Here is a 25,891-nt window from a genome sequence, read left to right as displayed (position 1 = left end):
GATATTTAAAAATAGACTAATAACTAGTATCCAGTATGGATGCAGATACTGTTTTACTTTGTATATTTATAAATTCCATTTTATACATTCTGTAAAGTTCCCTGTGTGTTTACAGTGCTACATAAATATCCATTAATAATAAAGTCGAATATCAGTCTCCTTTTTTGGAAATGAAGGCCAGCTGTCCTTGGTATGTTTATAAAATAACTCCTTTTTAAATGTACCTTTTCTATTGCTAGAAGAGATGAAAATCCAGTTTCCTAGGATAATCCCTTAATATAGATAACATGCAGAACTGGAGGATTTAGGTCTATTAGTAAACCATAGATGATCACACTCCAATTTGCATTAGCTGAATTAAAGATCTTAAATTACTCCAAAGTTAGGATACAGGGCTTGTGGATATGGATTCTTCAGCAATAAAGTTAATACAGTTTTTCTTCCCTAAAGAGACCATTGGTCCCAGTTTTACTGGGGCCATTCCTGTTTTTTTAATATGATGTGTGACAAAGCTCTGTCCTTGCCTCCGTGGGTCCCGCGTTTCCTGGCGGATTTCGCTAGCCTCAGAGGCTCACTGTGACCCTCCATGTAACCCTTCTCTCTCTAGAGACAAGGGGCACAGTCTACTGAGCCATTTTCATCATAAGCCAGCGAGGGAGGTGAGGAGAAGTTATCCTTCCTTGCACAGTCTCTGTTGTCTCCCAGTCTCAGTGATTAATCAGGGGGCAAAGGTGTGGGCGGGGGGGGCGGGGAGAGCCCGGGCCCACTCTCTACTCCGGGCTCCAGCCCAAGGACCCTAATAGTATCAGCTATGGTAGCTGACATTTTAGAAACATAACATGTACAATTCCCTGGGCTACTTCCCCCACAGCAGCCCTCAATTCCTCAAGCTCCACTTCACCCTTACCTCAGGGCCTCCTTCTTTGTGCCTGATATGGTGTGTACTACTCAGCCTCTCCAACAGCACAACTTCCTCCCACAGCTCCTGACATGCACACCCACCTGACTAACTGGGAGGCTTTTAACTAGTTTCAGCCAGTCCCTGATTGGCTTCAGGTGTCCCAATCAACCTAGCCTTCTCCCTGCCTTCTGGAAAGTTCTTCATTGGCCCCAGGTATCTTAATTGACCTGGAGCAGCTGCCATTTCCCTTATCCTGGTACCAGGGATTTGTTTAGCCTGGAGCTAATATATCTATCTCCCACTACTTTTCCATAGCCATCTGGCCTTGCCCCATCACGGATGTCAGTGACCTGTGAATTTTTTAGGATGCTTAAATATCCTGGCTTTTTTATTTTATCAACAAAATGTTTTTAATAACAAAATGTTTGTTCATAACATATTGCTGTATTGTTCGCTCTGGCCATTGTTTTCAGAGCTGTTTTTACTCAGTGAACATTAAAATGACACAATATACTCATTCAGAATAATACATTACTAAAAGAAATCTTGCACTCCTAGGGCACACACATGTATCGTTGCCTCAGAAATAGGCCATAGCATCACAAACACTTTTTTTAAGTGTATTTCTTTTCTCTTTTGAGAGAGTATTTTGCAGTCCTAAAAAAAAAATCCCTGATTTTTTTCCTTTTACTATTCCCTTGAAGTCACATTGCTGTCAAGGATAAATGGTTACTGCAAGAGCAGCATTTTGTTAATGCGAGCAATATTACAATTGTCAAATATTCCATGAGGCTAGTCTTCTGATAAGAAAAACTGGATATTAACCAGGGCCAGCTCCAAACCCATTACCATTTCTCTGAGTTATATGATTGCCTTCTTGATACTCATTGCTATAGCCAGAAGAGTTGTGCGGAGGAAGGCCAAGATGGAAGGAAAGTGGGGACTCCAGCCATTAACGCAGTCGTTCTCAAACTTTTGTACTGGTGACTCCTTTCACATAGTAAGCCTCTGCGTGAGACCCCCCCACCCATAAATTAAAAACACTTTTTTATATATTTAACACCATTATAAATGCTGGCTGCAAGGCAGGGTTTGGGGTGGAGGCTGACAGCTCGCAACCCCCTATGTAATAACCTCATGACCCCCAGTTTGAGAACGCTTGCATTAACACTTTCTTCTGCCCTTGGAAGACCCCAGCTACCATCTGTTCTGATCTGTCCTTTTTTCTCTCAGGAAATTTAATCTTTTAACATTAATTTTTATATCAGACAATCCACTATCCGAAAACATTTAATCTGGTTTCAGAGAAGACTTTTTTTTCCATAAAGTCAACATAGTGAGCATTAAAAAGACTTAGATAAATTGCAAGCAAACAATGGGTTTTTGTTTCCTTTTTATTATAACAAAGGCTTATTTGCACACACATCTCATCCATGTGGACTGAATACTGGTTAATCAATAGAAAACTATCATACCTAATGGCTTCCCCCAAAAGGGGAGAGAAGATTAATAATGATATACTCTAAGGTTGGTGTTGAGACTAGTGTAATTTAGTATTAATGATTTTGGAGGGGAAAGCAGATAGCTAGTTAAAGTGTGCCAGTGAAGGAATGTTGTTTGTTACTATAAGCTACAGTGGATTGTGAGAAACTCGTACACCTCTACCCTGATATAAAGCGATCTGATATAACACTGTCATAAATATAAAGGGAAGGGTAACAACCTTCCTGTATACAGTACTATAAAATCCGTCCTGGCCAATGGCACAAAATCCTTTTACCTGTAAAGGGTTAAGAAGCTCAGGTAACCTGGCTGGCACCTGACCAAAAGGACCAGTAAGGGGACAAGATACTTTCAAATCCGGGGGGGGGCGGGGAAGGTTTTGGTCTGTCTGTTCTGTGTGCTTGCCGGATACAGATCAAGGAAGCAAGCAATCCAACTCCATTAGAATCAATAAGTACTAGCAAGGGAATGCGTTAGCTTATTTTTGTTTTGGCTTGTGATTTTCTCTGTGCTGAAAGGAAGCTGCATTCCTGGTTTTCTTTTTGTAACTTTAAAGTTTGGCCCAGAGGGAAATCCTCTGTCTTTTTGAATCTGATTGCCCTGTAAGATTATCTTCCTTTCTAATTTTACAGAGGTGCTTCTTTTACCATTTTTCTTTTTACTAAAGTTCTGTTTCTTTTAGAATCCGATTGCGGTTTTTTGTGTGTGTCCTAAAAAAACCCAAGGTTGGTCTGTGGTCATCGTGTTTATTCTCAAGCCTCCCCAGGAAAGGAGGTGCGAGGGTTTGGGGGGATATTAGGAGGGAATAGGAACTCCAAGTGGTCCTTTCCCTGAGTTTGTCTAAATCACTTGGTGGTGGCAGCATTACCTAATCCAAGGTACAAGGGAGAATTTGTGCCTTGGGGAGTTTTTAACCTAAGCTGGTAGAAATAAGCTTTGGGGTCTTTCATGTGGGTCCCCACGTCTGTACCCTAGAGTTCAGAGTGGGGAGGGAACCCTGACAAACGCGAATTTGGATATAACGCGGTAAAGCATTTCCCCTCCTCCCCCCTCCCTCCCAGGCTTGCGCAAGCCTGGGAGGGAGGGGGGAAGTGGAGCGGCGGCATGCTCAGGGGAGGAGGCGGAGTGGAGGTGAGCTGGGGCGGGGTGTGTGTGTGTGTGTGTGTGGGGTCCAGGGAGGGCCGCAGCAAGTAACAGGGGGCGCAGAGGAACAGCTCCCCGCTCCAGCTCACCTCCACTCCGCTTCTCCCCCCCCAAGCGCACCACCGCTCCACTTCTCCCCCTTCCTCCCAGGCTAGCTACGCCAAACAGATGATTCCCGGCAAGCCTGGGAGGGAGGGGGAGAAGGGGAGTGGCAGCACACTTGGGGGAGGAGACAGAGCGGAGGTGAGCTGGGGCGGGGCGGGGAGCTGCTGGTGGGCGCTCCACACCCACCAATTTTTCTCCATGGGTGCTCCAGCCCCAGAGCACCCACGGAGTCGGCGCCTAGGATGGCAGCATGTCTGGCTCCGACATGCTGCTCTGAGTGGTGTGTTAAGGGGGCCGGGGCCAGGGGGTTGGATAAGGGGCAGAGGGTCTTGGGGGGCAGTCAGGGGAATGGGAGCAGGGAGGGTTGGATGGGTTGGTGGTTCTGAGGGGTCAGCCGGGGGTGGGAAGTAGGTGGGGGTCAGATGGGGGTGAGGCCAGGCTGGTTGGGGAGGCACAGCCTTCCCTACCCGGCCCTCCATAGCAAGTTCGATAAAACGCAGTTTCACATATAACACGGTAAGATTTTTTGGCTCCCAAGGATTGCGTTAGATCGGGGTAGAGGTGTATGTCTTTAAATGCTTTGGGAAGCATGAAGGACAATGAAAAGGGCCAACCAGCATAATGGAAGATGAAATTTAACTTGAATAAATGTCAGGAAATTGAAACATAGGAATTTAAAGGAACTCTTAAAAAAAAAACAAAAAAAACAAAAAAAAACACCTTTTTTTTTTATAGAACATATAGTCTGCCTATGACGTTCACTGCCACAGGAGGTAAGACAGTTACTATTACTGGATTTTCAAAAGCTATAGGAAACTTGGACAGCAATAACATTTGTAGGTATGCAAGTTTAAAATAATTACATCTCATACTTCAGGACACAATGTGATCTCAAGCAGAATTCCTCTCTCCACTCGTTCAGTATTGCACACCTGGCCATTAGTTGCTTAGGCTATTTGTCCACAGAAATTGAGTCAAATTCTGAGCCATTATTTTAAAGAGAGGCATGCTGGTGGGGGTGGGGGTGTCTCCCTCAACGCTGATCCATAATCCTTAGCCTTTTCCCAAGCTCAAGGGTGACTTCATCCAGATTATCAGCATCATCTTAGAGTACTGCATTACTGGTCTATGTCTTTGATTAAGATCCTGAGCTGCACTTAGCCTCAGTCCATGTGCCTTCAACACACATTCAGCTTCTCTTTAGAGTTCAAAGAATTGTTTATATTTCCTCAGGAACACTCACAGCAGTAATCCTAGAGAACTGTCGATAACTCCAATGTAATTCAAATAAAACAGTTTATTCAACAGAGAAAATAGAGAATCAGTGAAAATAAAGCAATTTTCGAAGCTTCGTATTTGAGGCTCACATTACATCAAAACTTGCTGTTCAGGCAGAAATGTGGCAGTTTGTTTTTGTTCTTATGTTGCTAGTGAAGGTGTGAGTGAAACATTTGTATATTCTGTGATCGGACCTGTCCTTGCTTTGTTTTCTGGCTTAGTTGTCCTACCTAGCTCATGTTCTCTTCCTGAAATACGTTTTATATGCCATTCACACAGTACACTTTGTACGCAAGAGAGGCTGTGTCTACATTACTCAAATGCCAGGACAGCTGCAGTGGGACCATTAGGATAGGCAGGGTCTAGGCAAAGTACTAGTTTAGGCAGTTTGGCCACCAACATTTTAACTGTTTTGATGCATAAACTTGGTCAGAGCAGGTCTGCATGACATCATGGTAAACCATATTTTTTGTCAGTGGCACTCTGACTGTTTCTACTACTCTTGGAGCTCAACTAGTATTAGCAGTGAGACTATTTGGGGAGAAGGGGCTAATTTTAATAAATTAACCTTCCAGGAGGGTTGCGCTCTCCCCATAGCATGCTTGGTGAGTAATTCACTCATATTTTAATCCTGACCCCCCACAAAATATTTGAACTGTGAGTGGGGTCCTTGTGATATACACTTTCTTGAAGTTGTCATCTTACGACAGTATCATGATGGCCTGGAAGCAGCCCCATTATGCTGTCTTCTGATTCACTCTGATTACAGCAGTACACAATGCTAATGGCACCTCTATTGAGTAGATTGTATGCCACCTCTGCTCCCAGTACAGTTATATAGAAATGTAACTCATAGAAATGCTTCTGTATTATGTTGGCTGGTGCTAGAGAAAATTCTTAGATATATCAAATTTCAGAAGGTGTCACACACCATGAATTTGTTTATCAGATAAGATTCTCTGCTGATGAAAACTGAGAGAATGCCAATTCATCATCATCTCTCTCTCTCTCTTTCAGATAAATTATCTTTAAAAATAATACATAGAGATTTAGTATGAGTGTCGCAGTTGCTGAGCTAACTGCACCTCTGATTCTCTGGGAGTTCACCCACCCGCTCTCATGCCTTTACCTTTCCTGGGGTGGAATCCTGCAGTTCTCCCACTCTTAGGATGGGTCTTGGGCCACAGTATCCTGTGCGTCAACCATGCCTACCCAACAGGTATAACAGAGTTTGGCACCAGCGCTTCTTCCCTGTGGGGGAAGTCTGTGATCAGTGATGTATAATGACCAGAGAGTCTTCTTAAAACCAAATATCTTAACTGCCAGAACAAAGCATAACATAAGAGTAAAAGGATTTTAAAACAACAGAAAGTCTATACACACATGTATCTTACCTAGAGTCCTTGGCGGTCCTCTCTTGCCCCAGATGCCTTACCTCTGGGAGTCTGGCCCTTGATCTCTTCCTCCCAAACAATTCTGCCAGACCAGGCCTTCAAAGTGAAAGGCTCTTACACTGTCTCTTAAATGTTTGCTGAGAAGTGTTAATCAGGATCCACGTCCCTCTTCCTGAGTGCATTTCCTGACAGTCCAGCTATTGAATTACCTCAGTATGTGCATACAGTAAATATCACAATAACCCGGTCAACACATAATCATGCATTATTACGGGCAAATTGTCTCAGTGAGTATGGTGTTTTTTAACTAACATACCAAATTATGCGAAACTTTTCAGCTTAGATGAACTCCTTGTCCGTATTTTTGAGACAGTTCCTCAGCATTTCTGTTCCTTCACATACAAATATAGGCAGGAAAGTGGTTTCCAAAAATTAAGATTATATTATTAAAGTAAAAAGAAAAGGAGTACTTGTGGCACCTTAGAGACTAACCAATTTATTTGAGCATAAGCTTTTGTGAGCTACAGCTCACTTCATCGGATGAAGTGAGCTGTATGAAGTGAGCTGTAGCTCACGAAAGCTTATGCTCAAATAAATTGGTTAGTCTCTAAGGTGCCACAAGTACTCCTTTTCTTTTTGCGAATACAGACTAACACGGCTGTTACTCTGAAACCTATTATTAAAGTAGTATCCTAAGGTTTAATGACGAATGGAAGAGAACTGGCAAATCGCAACTAGTAACAAGTAATAACAGCATGACAAAACACATCTTTTATTTTGGATCCTGGACTAGTAAAGCCATTGTGCGAATGGAATTTGTCTTGGGTAGAGGCAGATTGAGAACCACAGATCTAGGCAAACTTTTGTACTGGTGACCCCTTTCACATAGCAAGCCTCTGAGTGCGACCCCCCCCCCCAAATTAAAAATCCTTTTTTTATATATTTAACGCCATTATAAATTCTGGAAGCTAAGTGGGGCTTGGGGTGGAGGCTGGCAGCTCACAACCCCCCATGTAATAACCTTGTGGCCCCCTGTCTGAGAACCCCCTAACATAGATTCAGGGAATTCTTGGGTAAGACAGTAGTTTGGGAGGAGGTTGGTGTCCAAAGTGTGGAATAAAGGAATGGATTACAGGCTTCAAGGCTGGAAAATCTAGTTGTTTGTTTCAAAAACATATTGAGTAAACTGCTGTGCACCAGTTCAGACCAAGTCTTACAGCTACTTATGGAAAGACTTGTCACTTTTTTTGTAAAGTACTTGAAAAATATATTCTGTTTATTCCGTCTGTCCTCCTGTTGTTCAAAGTAACAAGCTTAATAAAATATATTAAATTTTGTAGCATAGGTTTCACAAAACCATGTTACCAAAACTTTCTTTCTTAATTTGTTACAGGTTATTTTAGTATCTGCCAACAAGTTGACTCGATACATAGAACCATGCCAACTGACAGAAGATTTTGGAGGGAGCCTTTCCTATGATCACATGGACTGGTTGAATAAGAGGCTGGTTGGTTTTTGTTTGTTTTTTTTTCTTTCAAACTTTAAGGTCTGTGGGGCATGGACTGTATTTCTGTGTGTGTGTGTCTCTTACCACATTTTGGTTGCTACCTCAATGTTTAGAATACATTATAATGCAGTAGAATGAGAAAAATGCACTTTAAATATATAAAGAGTCTTATTATTCTAGTAGAAATTGAATTTATTCCAGAGGGGGCAAAGCAGATGTAATTATGTTGTTTAAGGAGCAGATTTACTCTTTAGATTCTGCTGCATATTCTCAGTGTTGAAAAATCCCCCAGGAGTGCGGGGTAGAGGAGCAAGGAATGCTGGGGGGGGCCTGGAGTCAGCTGGGTTTGGCCATAGAGAGGGAAGGCCCAGGCCAAGCAAAAAATGCTCTGTTTCTTCATGTTTCCTAGACAGTCTTTTAAGATAGGGCACTTATGGAGCCATAACCAGAGTTAAAAGCTGTCCTCCATCATGGTGAATCTCCCTGCAGTGCAGTTGCCTGGGTAGATGCAGGCGTGCAATTTATACCTAGGGGTAGATCTGCCCCTAAATTGTTAATAGATTCAAATTATTTAGGGGGTCATTTGGTATATACACATTTCAGTATATTTTAATTCTGTTATTAATTGAAATTGGTTTGAAGATCAGAATTTACTTTAAAAATGCATTTTTAAAACAATACCTAATCTTGAAAGTGGAATAATTTCCTCCCTCTTTTTTTTTTTTTTTTTTTGTATAATATAATTTTAAAAGCAGACCGACTGCTTTGGTCTGAATATGTTTTCAATCCTGGAAATTGAAGTCTTTCCAGCTAGCTGCAACTCTGGTATAACATAAACAGCAGTTTTGCAACTTTCCTTATTATAGTAGCACGTTAGTATGTCTTTACTCAGTGGCAGTGGTTTTCAACCTGTAGTCCACGGACCTCTCGGGGTCATCAGACTGTGTCTGTTACCCAGGGTTTTCAGAACCCAAAGCAGTGGTAACTTAACTGTTTCTCTTCAGGCAGTGTCAGGAATAAATCAATGGGGACTCAGCTCCTCCATCTGATAAATGATTGGTACAAACAAGAGTGCTTTTACCTAAAATTACTCTTTTATTAGGTCTGAAGCGTGCGCTCACGCACACATATACACATATGCTATAGCAGTAGGCTCTGAGCACCTCAAGCATTTATAGTTACCCAAAGTCTGAGATGCATTCGAGTAATTAACAGCCGGGTTTCTGGGGGCCCTTCTTTCACCCAGCAGCTCCTAGGGACTGAAGGTGTCAGCTCCTTGCCTGAAGAAAAGCTTCTTCAGGCTGCTCCCAAGTGTATTTTTTTGCTTAGTTTTTTAATAGCTAACTTAAACAAAGCACATAACTCATAGTGGGTCACCATAGTAACCCCTAGGTCACCAATTCTTTAAATTTTAGCAAACTACTTATTATTTCTTCTTCTTAAAGCTTTCCTAGTATTTTTAATTATAACAACAATAAAACTTATATGTCGGGGGCACTTAAAACCAAGGTCGGCTGTCCAAACATTCCTTCCATTTTCATGGTACGTTAACTCTCTGTTCCGTCCTCCCATTCTGATTAGCAAAACTGCCATCGTGCTGCTGTTTGGCCTTGCCTTTCAGAGCCGTAAGATTATAGCTAGTTGTGGCTGGACACAAAATGGTTGACTGTGGTAATGACATGTTGCCCCAGAACTTGACTACGAGGACTGCGAAAGTTTGTTATCATAAAACAGTGGTTTTCAACTTGTGGTCTGTGGGCCCCGGGAGTCTGCAGACTATGTCTAAGATTTCCAAAGGGGTCCGCACGTCCATTTAAAATTTTTTATGGGAGCACAAATGAAAAAAGGTTGAAAACCACTGCTCTGTGGTAAATGGATGATCTCTAAGAGGTGAGAGAAACCTATCATTTTCTGTTTTCTTCAGCTAAATGTCTCAAAAGTGCTTTTCTTAGACAAGAAGAGCATCCTTAAACACAGCTTTATGCTCTCTATTTCCATCCTTGACTCAGACTTCCAATTTGCTTCCACTGTCTGTATGATCTTGGACCCTGAACTTACCTTCTCACACATCTGTAAAAGTCTTTTTACCTCTGAAATACCACCTGTTTTGTGTCACTACCTTAATTCTTCTTCTGTTGAAATCCCCATCCATGGCTTCACCTTCTTTTACCTTGAAAATTGCCACTCCCTCCTCTGATATCTCCCCAAGTCCAGCACATATTAGTGTGAAATCTTGCTGCAGACTTCTTCTACACATTTGCAATAAGCTTACAAACATGTCACCCCCATCCTCACTGACTGGCCTCCGTCTTCCTATTCAACTCACACCGTCTTGTCAACTGTTGGAAATGGGCCATCCTGATTATCACTACAAAAGTTTTTTTTCTCCTGCTGATAATACCCCACCTTAATTAATTAGTCTCGTTATAGTTGGTATGGCAACACCCATTTTTTCATGTTCTCTGTGTGTTGTAACAAAGTTCCTCCTCTACTTTGGTGAGTCTTGCGCTTATTGGCGGATTTGCTTGCCGCGGAGATTCATGGCAGCCCTCAGTTTGGCCATTTTCGTGAACTTCTCCTGTGTCTGACCAGGAGCTGGGAGGTTTGGGGGGAACCTGGGTCCGCCCCCTACTCCGAGTTCCAGCCCAGGGCCCTGTGGAATGCAGCTGTCTAGAGTGCCTCCTGGAACAGCTGTGCGACAGCTACAACTCCCTGGGCTACTTCCCCATGGCCTCCTCTCAACACCTTCTTTATCCTCACCGTAGGACCTTCCCCCTGGTGTCTGATAATGCTTGTACACCTCAGTCCTCCAGCAGTCCGCGTTCTCACTCTCAACTCCTAGCGCCTCTTGCTCCCAGCACCTCACACGCGCGCCACAAACTCAAGTGAGCTCCTTTTTAAACCCAGGTGCCCTGATTAGCCTGCCTTAATTGATTCTAGCAGCTTCTTGATTGGCTGCAGGTGTTCTAATCAGCCTGTCTGTCTTAATTGTGTTCAGAAGGTTCTTGATTGTTCTGGAACCTTCCCTGTTACCTTACCCAGGGTAAAGGGACCTACTTAACCTGGGGCTAATATAATCTGCCCTCTATCACTGTCCTGTAGCCATCTGGCCTGACCCTGTCACAGTGTATATATATATATATCTTCCTACTGTGTTTTCCACTGCATGCATCCGATGAAGTGGGGTTTTAGCCCACGAAAGCTTATGCCCAAATAAATGTGTTAGTGTCTAAGGTGCCACAAGTACTCCTCATTCTTTCTAGTGATGCTGTCTTACAGATGTGTCTGTCTCTTCTTGTTTACCTAGCACTAGACTCCTTTCTCTTCCTTCATATACCCTCCATAATGTTGGTGCCAAGGCTTTCTCCTTTGCTGCTTCTGCCATCTGGAACAGCCTTTCTGATTCTGTGTAGTTTCAGATCTCCGCTGAAAAATGTTTTCATTGCCTAATTTCTGTTTCATTACCGTATTTAGCACTGTAAAATGTTTTATACTACAGTGTATGAAACATGCTGTAAAGTTATATTGTATTGAGAGGGCTGTCCAATTTCATGTCGAGAGGGCTCTTTATTGATGCCTGAATGGACTGGATGGCGTACAGAAACTTCACCTCCAGGCGAAAGATTAGGAGCTGATGAGGTGAGTAGCAGGTGAAAGTTGATATCCATCTCTAGTGAAATGAGTGATTGGTTTCAATCCAGTTCCTAGTGCACAAGAATGCAGATTGCACAACATTATCACTACTAGAACGAATTGATGCTCAGTTTTCATAAAGAACTCAAAACACAAAGAAACTGAACAAGTACATGCAGTCACTGATTTTATAGGTTTTGCTCTCTGAGATCAGAAACCAATAAATTTCAAGGAACCTTGACCAAGGTATTTTTTACTTATAGCCATGTGCTCCTTTGTTTTTAAAAGTTATTGGTTACAGTACAGACCAAAGCTGGAAATTCAGATAACAGTTGATGTACTTAATCCATTTTTTAGTGGACAGATAACAAAAATCCCCACCACAGTCTTTAAGAGGTAGTCGTAAAAAAGCAAAGGATTAAATGGACTGGATGAGTAACTATGGCAATGAAGACTTAAGTTTTGAAAGATTCTTCAGGGTCTTGTAAGCATTTTGAAATTCAGTCCTAACTTGAATGTATTCTAATATAGAGTTGCTTAATTCCCTGGAGAATCTGACACTGCAGGCCTCTGTCATTGAAGGGAAATTATATTTTCTAACCTTTTTCCTATACCATCTGAGTCTAGGAGGTAATTACTTTGACAAGTGTGAAGCATATTAACAGAGCAATATAGATACATTTGGACTGGTAGTGTCAAACTGCGTCTTTCACAAGCACAAAATGAATTTCTTTTCACTCTTTAAAAAAAAAAAAAAAAGTAAATGCTCTTTTAATTAAAAGTATTTTTATTTAGGTATTTGAAAAGTTTACAAAAGAGTCTACATCATTACTAGATGAGCTTGCTTTAATTAACAATGGAAGTGATAAAGGAAACCAACAGGAGAAAGAGAGGTATGTGTATTGCTTTTTAAAATAGATATGTTTCAGCATAAGTCTTAACTACCAGTTCAGCTGCAATATGAAAGTGTAATGTGAAAGGACTGGTGGACAACACAAGTATTTTTCAGTAATTCGTTTTCTGGCAGGCATTAAGGTCCAGATCCTGCAACTGACTGTATGTGGTCACACTTCTGTTCCTGTGCACAGTCAATTGCAGGTTCAGGCCTTAGCAACTAAGTAAGCAAGATGTACTTGATCCCAGTGATGTCCCTTCGCATTCTCAATTTGGGAATGACCAATGAAGTGAAGCCCAAACTGTTAATGTGATAGTCTGTTATATGATTGATGCCACAAGGAGTTTTGATTAACAAGTTTTTCACTGACCCTTCCGTCCCTAGCTTGTGTGTTTCTGAGTTTTAAGTGAAAGGAGACAAAATGGGATGAGTCAGCACTGAAGCTTAAGCCTCAAGTTTCAGTTTACTGACTCTAGTTGTTTGTAGTTGGATTCCTCCCATTATTTTAAGCACAGTATACCTGCTAAGGTTTAAAAACCGCTAGTGACCGTCACAAACTGCCAGAGAGAAAGGGCTCCAAAGAGGAGGTCACTGCAACTGTATGTATTTAGTCAGATGTTTGGAAATAGGGAGAAGAGAGAGAATTGAGAAGTTGTGTATAAAAGTTCTAAAGGGCATAGGTATCTGAATTTTTGGTATTTATGTGGGGTAGTGAAATCTGTTTGTGTAAATAGAAATGCAGAACGTTTCCTAGTGCAATAAAACTTCTTTGAAAATTATTATACAATGTTAATTGATTTATAAATATCCACATTATTAATATATCTGTCTTTCTTGTCTTTAAATACCAAAGCAACTAGACCATGTTAATATTGCTTGCCAGGTTTAATATTGCTTGCAATTGCTTGCCAGGTTTAATTTTGTTTTAAGTTACATGCGTTGCCATATTAATGTACCAAAAGTGTTTTCTTTCATTTTTATCTTTTCTATTATTACTTTGCTATAAAAAATTACTATGTATATGTTTACAAGAGACCAAGGATGGATAAGATAGTGGGCTAGAACTCAGCAAGTCTGAGCTCAGGTCTAGGCTCTGCCAGAAACTCCTCATATGACTCTGGGCAAGTTGCTGAGGTCCTGATCCTGCATTGTCATCGATGCTGGCAGGTCACAGTGCAGGAGCAAGGCTTCTGTCTCCCCATTCCCCACCTGTAAATAGGGATAATTACACTTTTTCTCCCACCCTTTGTCTTGTCTTCTATAGATGGTTAGCTTTTTGAGGCAGGGACTGTCTCTGACTTTGTGTTGATAAAAGGTAGCCACAATCTCAGCTGAGGCTTCTTGGTGCTATTGTAATACAACTACTTAATAATATGTTTACTTTTTTTATTACAAGGTCTATGGATTTAAACTTTCTTCCATCTGTTGATCCAGAGACAGTACTACAGACAGGTACAGTCAGTTGAAAATGATCATTTTTAGATCACTACTGTAGTTTTATTTATTGTTTTTAAATCTTCTGTGAAAGCAGAAAGGATGCTTATAACTACATGGTGGAATAAACTTATTAACAAATGTATTAACATTTGAATTTAAAAAAAACTTTAAAAATTCGTTGGTAAATGGAAAAAACTCTACACGTTTCTTCTCTGAAAAAAAATCACCTTGTCGTCTCAATTTAATATCCTTTACAGCAGCACCAGACCTAATTCTTTTTTTATTATATAAATTAAATACATTATTATACAAATTAAATACATTGCCTCTGAAATATGCAAGTTGTCACCACTGAAGAATGAGTTACTGTCATTAGCCACCAAATGGTTACAACACAGACTGCATTTTCCCCACATGGTTCTGACAATTTGTCTCAGCCTAGTTCTGAGCACCATTTGTACAAGTGAAATGTTTCCATGTCAGTTCAATGCTTACCTTCTCTCTTGAGTGTCATCAAAGCAATTAAAAATTATATAAGGTAATTTTTTTCCTATTACAAAATAAACCAGTTAAGGATAACGGCAGTGGTAGATATTAACTAAAAACGGCTTAAAAATCCTGCTTCATTGGATAAAAGGAAATAAGACCTGATACAGAGATCCTGGTCTTAGTCTCGAGGATAAAAATATTGGGAACATTACCTCAGCACCCCACTAGCTAATCTGTGAGTCAGATTAATATTTGCCACAGAGATCTACTGTGTCTCACATCCTCTGCCTGCATGCCTTAGATCTCCCATAATAGAAACAAGGTATGGGAGAGTAAGACATTGATGCAGTATTAAGGTCCTCTGCTGTAATCTGAAAAGCTCTTAACATATACTGAGTATATGTATTCAGATTATACCAGTAGAACTTCAGAGACTAATTTTGCTTTTTGTTTATCTCCAATTGTAGTTAGCATTCTGGATGCGATATTGGAATGCCTGTGTTAAGCCAGTAGATGGTTCCTGTGCTTGGTAATGGATTACAAAGCCTTCCATTTCTTATTCTGTTGAAATCAAGCCCAGATAATTAGTGAGTGAAAGTTCTTAACATGGGTGGCTCCAGTGTGAAAAGAATTGGTGATCTCTGTTCAGTTTCTACAAGACAGCAGTCCACTTCACAAAACCCAGCATAATTGGCTACCTTATTAACGGTCTTTAATAAGCCATAGTTTTGAATTGTCTACACAAATTAAAATCTTCCTTCCAGGTCAGAAATGAGGCAAATAGATTGGGGCAGAGATGGGGAAGCTTACACTGTTGAGATCTGTGTTGTACCTCTTCTGGGGTTAAATAAAGGATTTCAGTTGCCCAGAGCTATACATTCAGCATCTTTCACAGACTCCAAATTCACACTTAAATTCTCTATTTTAAGAGTTCCAGTATGAACTAAAAAAAATATATATTTTTTTCATATGAAAATTTAAAATATTTTATTACTGAAAAGTGAGTTACAAGTCTATTGAAATTCAAGCTTTTGTCAGAACGATAGATTCGGAAAACTTCCAGGTTAATTTGTTTGCCTTGGATCCATCCTTCTTTGCCTTGTCGTAAGTTTTATATAAAAAACCACATGGATGATAAACATAATCTAAAAATAATATTTTTATTAGCTAGTGAAATAAAAAAATTGTAGTGTTAGATTTTAAAATATCACTTGGATGCTTCCAAAGCCTTATTCATTTCACATAAAATTTTTATATTTATTAGTACTGTAATAACATCCTTAATTGTTCCATTGTCAGAACAATAGAATGTGACTTCATTAGAAAATTCAGATGTATGTAGCTTGTGGTAGACCAGGGAGCTTTTTGTTTTTAAGGCAATAATAACCAAAAATGACTGTTCATTGGCTTACATGAAATGCGTGGTGGTCTCAGCCCACTTCCCCATAGACAAGCCCCCAGATCACAAAACGCTATCACATATGGCAATAACTGGCCGCCTTGTTGACAGTCACGGCAAAGGATTGCATACATATGGAGACTATGCTAGTTGCCTACCCACTGTTGCTAATATCCAAACTTTAACATTTGCTTAGTTGATTTTACTTTAAAGCAGATGTATGTAATATTGCAGTGTTTACTTTTCTCTGCAAATAGCTATTTACTTTTTCTTTTTTTTTTTTACTTAACTATTTTTTTTAAAATCAGTTTTTTGTTAAAGCAGGTTTTTTGGATCCCTGTGGCTTGTAGATGTCATGCTGGATAATTTCCCTATATGGTTGGTGTCCTCTGTGAAACCTGTTGATGATTTTTTTCCCCTTTTCATAGTGGGCAGGAAACCATGCTGCACCACCCACCACCAACACTTTGCTGGCCGTGTTAAAAGCTAAACCACAAACTGAATGGGCCTTGGGTAGGGAGACCATACATCCCATTTTGGCCAGAACAGTCCCTTTTTTAAAGCCCTGTCCTGGCTATCCCAACTTTTTTGGCAAAAGTGGGCATTTGTCCCGTTTGCTTTTGCCAACCTGATCAGTTGGCAAGAGCAAGCAGGATAAATGCTCGCTTTTGTCAAAAAAATAGGGTGTGGAAGAACATGCAGGGAAGCAAGTGGCGATGTCAGCCCTGCCCAGGGGGCGGGGCAGGGCGGGGAGGCAGGGCTCAGGCAGGGGAGCAGGCTGGCAGGGCTCAAGTGAGCAGCAATGCCAGCCCCAGCCTTGAGCAGGGAGGGGGACTTGGGCAAGCGGCTTGGGTCAGCCCTGCATGGGAGAGGGAGGGGCTCAGGCCAGCCCAGCATGAGGGGGAAAGGGGCTCGGGGAAGCAGCTTGGTCCAGCTCTCCGTTGGTGGGGGGCAAGTTGCTGCAGCCAGCCCCAGGCTGGGGAGCTCGGGCTAGCCCAACCCGGTGTCCCACTTTCCCTTTAGGAAATGTGGTCACCCGAGCCTTGGGAAACTAAAATACCTACTTAACTCCTGGAGTTGGGTCCTCCCATTGTAGCTGAAGAATATTGTTGGGGCAATGTGGGGGAACTGGCACCATTTTTGTTTAGGCTTCACAGTGTAGTGGGATTTCTGGAATTATAAGAAGGCTCGCTCTGTGGTTTAAAGAATAAAACCCAGATATTCCCAGTAAACAATTATTGAGAGCCTATTATGTTAAGCTTATCTTTTGTAATATTTAAAGCCTATAATTTTATTGTGTTGTATGTTGCCCTCATAGTTTCTTTTAACTAATTGGAACAGAAGGGAAATGGTAAAATAGTTTTTTTCCTTCCTTCTTGTATCAGATCTTTTATTTTATTATTTGTAAGTGGCTTTCATTATTATTTTAATTATTAACCCCCCAAAAAGCTAGTTAAATAGTTAGTCAGTGATGGCCAGATCCACTTCACGCCACAAATAATTTCATAAAATTCCCTGGAAGTACTTGTGGATTAAGGTACGACTTGGTCTGAGTAAGGGCTTGTCTCCACTACAAAATTAAGTCGACTTTATCTAATTTGACCTCGAGCCTCCAAATTAATTAAGTCGATTGTGCGTGGCCATGCCATGCTCATTGTCTCGATGGAGTGCGTCCTCCCTAGCAGTGCCTGCATTGATGCACAAAGCAGTGCATCGTGGGTGGCTATCCCAAAGTGCAACTTGCCGCAGTGTGTTTTGGGAAGTTTGTGCAATGCGTTATGGGACCAAAACATTTTCACAGGGGAGAATGGGAACATTGCGTTGGCACCCCCGATGCACTGTGCTCCCTCCCTCATATCAGTGGCAAACAACCAAGTGGTTTTCACGCCTTAAAATTGCCGTGCATATGCCATAACCCCAGAAGCATGGAGCCTGCTCAATTGTACACCCTTGCTGTGAGCATCTCAAACACCTCGCGCCTTCTCCTATAGTATTTCCAGAGCCAAAGTAGGGTCTGCCGCGTGGAATGTAGCAATGTCCTGCAAGCAGCCCTGCTGCAAGCCATTGAAAAAAACAATTCACAGAGTAGTTGCACTCTGCTGAGCGCCATTTCTGGTCCCGTGAAGCAAGCACTGACTGGTGGGACCGCATCGTTTTGCAGGTACGGGATGACGAGCAGTGGCCGCAGAACTTTTGAATGCGGAAGGTCACCTTCCAGGAACTTTGTGCAGAGCTTTCCCTTGCCCTGCAGTTCAGCAACACAAAAATGAGAGCTGCTCTGACAGTGGAGAAGTGAGTGGCGATCGCTATTTGGAAGTTTGCAATGGCAGACAGTTACCGGTCAGTGGGGAATCAATTTGGAGTAGGTGAATCAACCGTGGGAGCTTCTGTGCTCGAAGTGTGTAGCCCCATTTATCGACTTCTGCTATGAAGGGTAGTGAGTCTGGGAAATGTGGAGGACATAGTGGATGGTTATGCCACAATAGGGTTCCCTAATTGCCATGGAGCAATAGATGACACGCATATCCCCATCTTGGCACCAAACCAGCTTGCCAAAGAGTACATAAACCAAAAGGGATACTTTTCAATGGTGTTACAAGCGCTGTTGGATCACAGGAGACGTTTCACTGACATCAACATAGGATGGGTGGGAAAGGTGCATGACGCACGCATGTTTAGGAACTCGGGTCTGTTCAAAAAGCTGCAACCCGGGACTTTCTTTCCAGACCACAAAATGAACATTGAGATGCCTATAGTTATCCTGGGGGACCCAGCCTATCCCTTGCTTCCAGGTTCAACTGTAGGCTCAGCAAGTGCAGAATGGTGTTTGTCATTTGAAAGGGCACTGGAGAAGTTTTTTAACAAGGTTGGACCTTATTGAAGAGAACATCCCCATGATTATAGCTGCCTGCTGTGTGCTCCATAATATCTGGGAAGGGTGAAAATTTTTGGCAGGGGTGGGCAGTTGAGACAGATCGCATGGCAGCCATTTTTGAGCAGCCAGACACCAGGGCAATAAGAAGAGCACAGCAAGGGGCGGTGTATATCCACCAGGCTTTGAAAAGCCGTTTCAGTAATGAGTCACAGTAATGTGAGCTGCTTGTCTGCATTGTGCTTTCCCAAACCTTCACCTGGAATGTATCACTGCCTCTGTAAAGCCAACCCCCCTGCCCAACCCCATGGCTTCTACTCAATAAAGAACATTTAGTCTTCTTCGAGATGTGTGTTCACGTCCATTCCACATTAGGTGTGCGCGTGTTGCATGCACGAATGTAGGAAACTTTTTCTCTTAGCGGCTCCCGGCGGGCCGGCGGGGTCCCCTGAGTGGTGCCACTGCGTTGTGCATATATACCCCTGCCGCCCGACCCCCTCCTGTTCCTTCTTACCGTCCATGGCGGCGTTGGAACAACCTCTCTCTCTTGGATGAGAGCAGTCCCTTAGCCTTTCTCATAGATAGCTGTTATCAGTTAGTTAGCATGCCTTTGTTGGGGACCTCAGGGTTTGTGGTCCGCAGCAGATTGGTTGCTCCATATCAATGTGAAGGCGCTCAGGGCGGTTCGTCTAGCCTGCCAGACGTTTCACGCCACTCTGAGTGGTCACAGCATGACAGTTCTGACAGACAACGCTACTGCCATGTTCTGTATAAACAAGCAGGGTGGGGCCCGTTCCTCGCCACTCTGTCGCGAGGCTCTCCTCCTCTGGGACTTTTGTATAGCCCACGCCATTCACCTCGAGGTGTCATATCTCCCGGGGGTGCGAAACGAGCTGGCGGCCTACCTCAGCAGGTCGTATCACATGTACGAGTGGACGTTCAGAGCGGACGTCGTGCTTTCGCTCTTCCGCAGGTGGGGGTTTCCCCGGGTAGACCTGTTTGCCACCAGGGCCAATACCCAGTGTCCGCGGTTCTGCTCGTTCCAGGGCCACAGCCCGGACTCAGTCGCAGATGCGTTTGCGATCCTTTGGGGAGGGGGCTTGATGTATGCTTTCCCCCTCTCCCCTTGGTACACAAGGTCCTGCTCAAGGTACGCAGGGACAGGGCAGCTGTGGTCCTCATTGCCACGGCGTGGCCCCGCCAGGACTGGTACACAACGCTCCTAGAGCTGTTGGAGGCCCCGGTAGTCCTGACCCTACACCGGGACCTCATCGCGCAGGACGGCAGGCGGCTTCTCCACCCCGACCTGCAATCACTACACCTGATGATGTAGAAGCTCCGTGGCTAAACGCCTTGGAGAGCCAGTGCTCCCTTCCTGTGCAGCAGATTCTGCTTGGCAGTAGGAAGCCCTCTACCAGGGCTACCTATGTGATCAAGTGGAAAAGGTTCTCGTGTTGGTGTGAGCCCCGAGAGGTGCGGCCGTGCCAGGCCCCAGTGCAAGCCATCCTCGAGTACCCCCTGCACCTCAAGCAGCAGGGGCTGGCCCCGTCCTCACTCAGAGTGCATCTGGCAGCCATCTCCGCCTTCTGTCCAGGGTTTTTTGGGCTCGGTGTTTTCCTACCCAGTGGTGGGACGGTTCCTTAAAGGATTGGAAAGGATGTTTCCATACTCATGCCCCCCAGTCCCTCCTTGGAACCTTAACTTGGTCCACTCTAAGCTCATGGGATCCCCGTTCGAGCCCTTCACTACCTGCTCCCTCCTCCACATTTCCTGGAAGGTGGCATTTCTGGTGGCCATTATCTCGGCCAGAAGGGTGTCTGAGCTGAGGGCTCTCACCTCTGAGCCACCGTATACAGTGTTTCACAAGGATAAGGTGCAGCTCCAACCGCACCCCAAGTTCCTCCCTAAGGTAGTCTCGCAATTGCATTTGGGCCAGGACATTTGTCTGCCGGTGTTTTTTCCAAAACCCCATACGGACCCGAATCACCGCAGCCGACACACCCTGGATGTCTGTCAAGCGCTGGCATTCTATTTGGAGCGCACCAAGCCCTTTCATAAATCCGCGCAGCTGTTCGTGGCCATAGCCGAGAGGATGAAAGGCCTCCCGGTGTCGGTGCAATGGATCTCGTCTTGGATTACAAGCTGCATCCGGGCGTGCTATGAGCTCGCAGGTGTTCTGGCCCCGGCGATCATGGCCCACTCTATCAGGGTGCAAGCGACTTCCACGGCTTTCCTGGCACGGGTCCTGATCCAGGAGATCTGCAGAGCAGCCACCTGGTGCTCGGTGCACACCTTCACGACCCACTACGCGGTCACCCAGCAGGCCAGAGAGGACGCGGCAGTTGGCAGAGCGGTCCTCCGAGCAGTTGTTCCGTGACTCCTAACCTCCTCCAGAGATAAGCCTGTGATTCACCTAATGTGGAATGGACATGAACAAGCACTCGAAGAAAAAAACAGTTACTTACCTTCTCGTAACTGTTCTTCGAGATGTGTTGTTCACGTCCATTCCACCACCCACCCTCCTACCCCTCTGTCGAGTCACCGGCAAGAAGGAACTGGAGGGGGTCGGGTGGCAGGGGTATATATGCACTGCTCAGTGGCACCACTCAGGGGGCCTGCTGGCCCAACGGGAGCCACTAAGGGAAAAAGTTTCCGACGCTCGTGCACGCAACGCACGCACACCTAATGTGGAATGGACGTGAAGACACAGCTCAAAGAACAACAGTTATGAGAAGTTAAGTAACGGTTATTTTCTCTAATCCATTTACTTTAACAAACATAAGTAAAGAGGGAAAATGGGGGGAAAAAAAAGGTAACCTAGGGGAAAAGGGGTTGTAAAGTTGGAACAGGAGAAACATTTTCAGCTGTGTAATGTAACACCGCATTCCAGACCATCAAAGGTCTGTAAATCTGTGCCTTCTCTGTTCCTTGTACCCTCCCCCTGAATTAAGTGAACGGGGTAATGGACTTTTCACCCACGCCTCATGGAAAGCTTGGGGGAGGGTGATTCTGCCCCAGGCGTTGCTGGCTGGCTGTCCATCAGGGTCTGCAGAGGGACTCTACCCTCCTGCTTCTGTTCCTGCAGTTCAATCAGACGCCTCAACATGTCTGCTTGGTCCCTCATAATCCGAAGCATCTCATCCTGCGCCGCACGCTCTTGCTCATTGGAAGCTTTCCTGCTCTCAATGTCCATGTCTAACTTCTCAGACAGTGAAATCCCCCACGCGTTCAGCTCTGTGTCAGCTGTCCCAGAGGCATTCATTATCTCGGTGAACATGTCCTCCCACTTTCTCTTTCTCCTCCTTCTAATCAGTGAAAGTCTGCTTTCAGGTGTTGATGACACACCGAAGGACACATTTCCAGCTGTCAGTCATGGGAAAAAATAAAGAAGCCATTGTACTTGAATAAAATGTTTCCAGCAAAAGGCCATTTTCATTTAAAAAAAAAAAAAAAAAAAAACCCCTCTTATTACACAAGGTGCAAGCCATAACATAATCAGAATCCGTAACCATTCACTATGCTGCTCCAGCCATGGTGAATAGCCCCCCCCAGGTCACGGGTGACCACACTTTTAATGAAGTTTATGGCAGGCTCATGTCGGGAGCAGAGGTAGATAGTGGAACAATGGCCCTTCCCCATTGCACCACGGGGAAACTGTTTACGAATGGGGTTGGAGGGAAAGTTTTCACTCCCAAATTGCGGAATCTCTCATGTGGGGCCCCAGTCCCCTATCAGCCACTTTAAACTACTTGCCGACGCGTGCCGAACACAGTAAAGGCACATTAGCGGCCATGTGGTTTGGCAATCCGGAATGTGGGGGGGTCGGGGGGGTCTACATGCCCCCTCCCCCCCTCCGTAAGAGCACTTTTAATGAGAACTTCCCCCGTTTCCCCTAGGCAAGACTATGTGATATCAGTCTTCTGAGGGTAATAGAGGCAGAAAGGAAAGAGATGTTGCAAGCATCTGGGTATAGACCCGGTCCTTATGCTGCTATGCTGTGTACCACAATGATGCCAACAGAATTAATTCAGGACTTGCATGGGAAAGTGTCCTACCATGGTGGAAGAAATAAGACTGCCCTGCCCAGAAACCTTCTGCAAACAGAGTACCTCCATGAAAGTTGCCTAGAGATATCCATGGAGGATTCCCAGGCTATCCAAGTCCACATAAACTGTCTTTTCCAGGGGCCACCCTCTGCATAGCTGGAGCGGCCTCTTGTAAGCCGAGAACCACAGCACCTCGCTTTTTTCTTCACAGTAAACATGCCAACCACCGAATGTGTGTGCCTGCTAAAGTTTAACTGGACTTTGATTGTAACTGTATACTCACCAGAGGTGCCTTCCCCGGCATCATGGTCAGCCACCGTGTTGTCCTGTGACCCACAGGGCTCCAGGGTTAAAAATATTTCCTGACTCTTGGGGAGAATGGATCCATCGCTCACCTGTCTCCCATTCTCCTCCTCCTCCTCCTATTCTTCATCCACCATATCGTCTTCATTGTCCCTAGACTCTCACACCTGTGAGGTGCCCACGTTGCTTGTGGGGGTGCTGGTAGGGTCACCCCCGAGAATTGCATGCAGCTCATTGTGGAACCGGCATGTGTGGGGTTCAGCACCAGAACGACTGTTCGCCTCCCTTGCCTTCTAGTACGCTTGGCGAAGTTCTTTTATTTTCACACAGCACTGCTGTGTCCCCCTCATGTAGCCCTTCTCCCCCATTCCATGAACTATCTTTGCATAGATGTCAGTGTTTCTTCTGCTTGATCGGAACTCTACCTGCACAGACTTCTCCCCACACAGCAATGAGATCCATCACTTCCTGTGCAGACCAGGCTGGAGCGCATTTGGGGCGTGTAGTCTCAATGATCAGCTGTGCTCAAGCTGCCGTGCTCCCAGCGTTGATTAAACAGGAAATGGGAAATCAAAAATTCCCAGGGCTTTAGAAGGGGAGGGGCTGTTTCCTGTGTACCTGGCTGCCACGCAGCAGAATTGAAAATGATCTCCAGCGTGGTCACAGATGAGCATTGTGGGACACCATCTGGAGTCTCTTTAAGTTGAATTACACAATGCTGTGTCTGCACTAACTTGCAGTTGACCCATGAAAATCAAATTAAGTGCTACGCCTCTCACAGAGGTGGATTACAAAAGTCGACATTACAGGACCTGGTAGTGTAGACACATATGTTAACAGGTCGACTTAAGGTGGCTTCCTTCAAGCTAACTTTTTAGTGTAGACCAGGCCTAAGATTCTCATAGACTGGGCCTGGTTAAGCAAAGGAATAGGCTAAGAAGCTGCAAGGAAGACTCCTGGTAAAAATGTTGTTTTGGATTCAGAACTGTGCTTTTGTATGAATATTTTTCATTAAATATTATAAAATCACCAAAGGTGACAGAAAGAGAAGAAATACAGAGAACTTCAGTTATAGCTGAATTCATCATTGCTTTCAGCTCATCCATTATATCTAAAAATGAGGATGGAGAGGAAGTGGAAGTGTGAATGCTTTTTCGTGTGTGTACACAGTAGCTTGGAGTGAGCCAGCCTGTATTGTAGAAATGAGAGGGTCAAAATTGTGCTTAGCAATTATTTCTTTATATTATTTAAATCCATGTTGTAATCAGTGTATATATTTTTCTTAATAAAATTTAATGATTTAAAGAAATGGAATAGTTTATTTATGGAGGTAAGCCTTCTCGATGTTAGTTGTACCTTGGGCTATAGGAAGTCAAAGAATTTTCACGCTTGAAAACTACTAGAAAATATAAATTGGTTATCTTTTAGAATATTGATCAAATTTAAGGAAGACGGTTTGCTTTCAGATGGTGATTTTGGTGAAAAAGTCCCCTTAACTTCCTTTTCCTATATCTACTACTTAAATACTCTCTCTCCACATTTTCAAAGCCACTAACAAGGCATGTAAACAGAAGGAAACTTTATAATAGAGTTTAGTTTATTAGAACCAGTAGAATTGAAGGTCTGATTTACTCTCAGTTAAATTATTCAAAGACCTTAAAGTATTTTAGATCAGTTACTCACAAAATAGAACTTCTTGGAGTCAATAAAGGGACCCTGAAACACATTTTGAAAATCTGTTGGAAACTACCATGAATTTGAGAAGGAATCTTACTTCAGTTTAGATTTTACATACTATTCGCTTTGTGTGTGCATACTTTTTTGTTGTTCCCCTTCCCCTAAAATATACTGGGCCAAATTCTGTCCTACTTTGAAGCCAGTACAGTCCCATTGACAAAGGACAGTATTTTGCCTGTTGTCTACAAAGAAACATCATTAAATGTACCAGTATACTTCAGTTCATTAGATGTAAGAATATGATGTCTGGTAACCTTAAAAACTAATTTCTACTTCCTAATGATTTTCACTGCATCTGTGGTTATTAATTATGATTGTATTGCTCTATTTATCTTTAAAGGTCATGAGCTATTATCAGAGTTACAGCAGCGTCGGTTTAATGGTTCAGATGGAGGTGTCTCATGGTCTCCCATGGATGATGAACTGCTTGCTCAGCCACAGGTCATGAAGCTATTAGATTCACTCCGAGAACAGTATACGCGTTACCAGGAAGTTTGTAGACAACGTAGCAAGCGCACACAGCTAGAGGAGATTCAACAGAAGGTAATGCAGGTAAGCACCAAGATTCTCTTGGTACCATATTTTTTTTATCATGTAACCTTTTGACTTTGCAGGGTTAACAAAAATCCATCTAAAACAAACCTGGCTTTAGTCTGTTTAGTATTGTTTTTAATAGCACATATTACAGACATCTATGGTGCGGTGGGTTTGTTTTGCAATGTCTAGGACTGTTAAAAATCGTTACCTGCCCTCAGTGTATTCCTACGGTGTGTGCCTGTGTGTAATTTAGGAAGCATATGCCATATAATTCTTTACTGCTTAATTCTAAATATCTGAGAAGTCAGTCATAAGTAGCTTAAAGTGATATATTTTTAAACTAGATTCAAGCTAAATATTACAGTGATTCACAGCTTTGTAGTAATGTTGAGTTCTCTGTTAGACCTCTGTCTGGATTGAATACAACAGACAATTCTGTTGCATTTTTTGTTTATATTGAAATTGAGTCTTACGCTCTGACTTTTAGGTCTGGGTAAGCTGCAGTTCGTGTAAGACTAAGGGAGTTGGAGGGAAAGTTGCTTTACTCAGGCTTTTGTGCTTCCTTTGATTCAGAGGCTTCTAGGTGCCGATTTTGCCTGATGATTGAATTTGACTTCCTGCAATGGTTTTCAAAAGGCCTTTTTGAGAGTTAGAGGTCACTAGAATGCAGTAATTTCCAGACAAGCTTTCTCTTCCAAGCCCCCTATGCTGG

General features: G+C 43.4%; 1 protein-coding gene across 19 annotated transcripts in view; it reads left to right on the top strand.

Annotated features, from left to right (window-relative positions):
* The window catches only part of SESTD1 (SEC14 and spectrin domain containing 1), a 115,797-nt gene that overhangs the window by 65,438 nt on the left and 24,468 nt on the right, over nucleotides 1–25,891 (top strand). For 13 of the 19 annotated variants that reach the window (XM_043525336.1, XM_043525331.1, XM_037912666.2 and 10 more), the window contains 4 exons: nucleotides 7,718–7,831; nucleotides 12,260–12,357; nucleotides 13,756–13,811; nucleotides 24,983–25,194. In XM_043525336.1, the coding sequence (XP_043381271.1) occupies nucleotides 7,718–7,831; nucleotides 12,260–12,357; nucleotides 13,756–13,811; nucleotides 24,983–25,194 (480 nt within the window). The remainder of the gene's footprint in view (nucleotides 1–7,717; nucleotides 7,832–12,259; nucleotides 12,358–13,755; nucleotides 13,812–24,982; nucleotides 25,195–25,891) is intronic. The other 6 variants (XM_043525337.1, XM_043525341.1, XM_043525339.1 and 3 more) reach the window with 1 other exon arrangement.

Source organism: Chelonia mydas, chromosome 11 (genome assembly GCF_015237465.2).
Source record: "Chelonia mydas isolate rCheMyd1 chromosome 11, rCheMyd1.pri.v2, whole genome shotgun sequence".
NCBI classification, from domain to species: domain Eukaryota; kingdom Metazoa; phylum Chordata; order Testudines; family Cheloniidae; genus Chelonia; species Chelonia mydas.
Note: the sequence above shows the minus strand (reverse complement) of the source record. Positions and strands in the feature narration are given on the sequence as shown.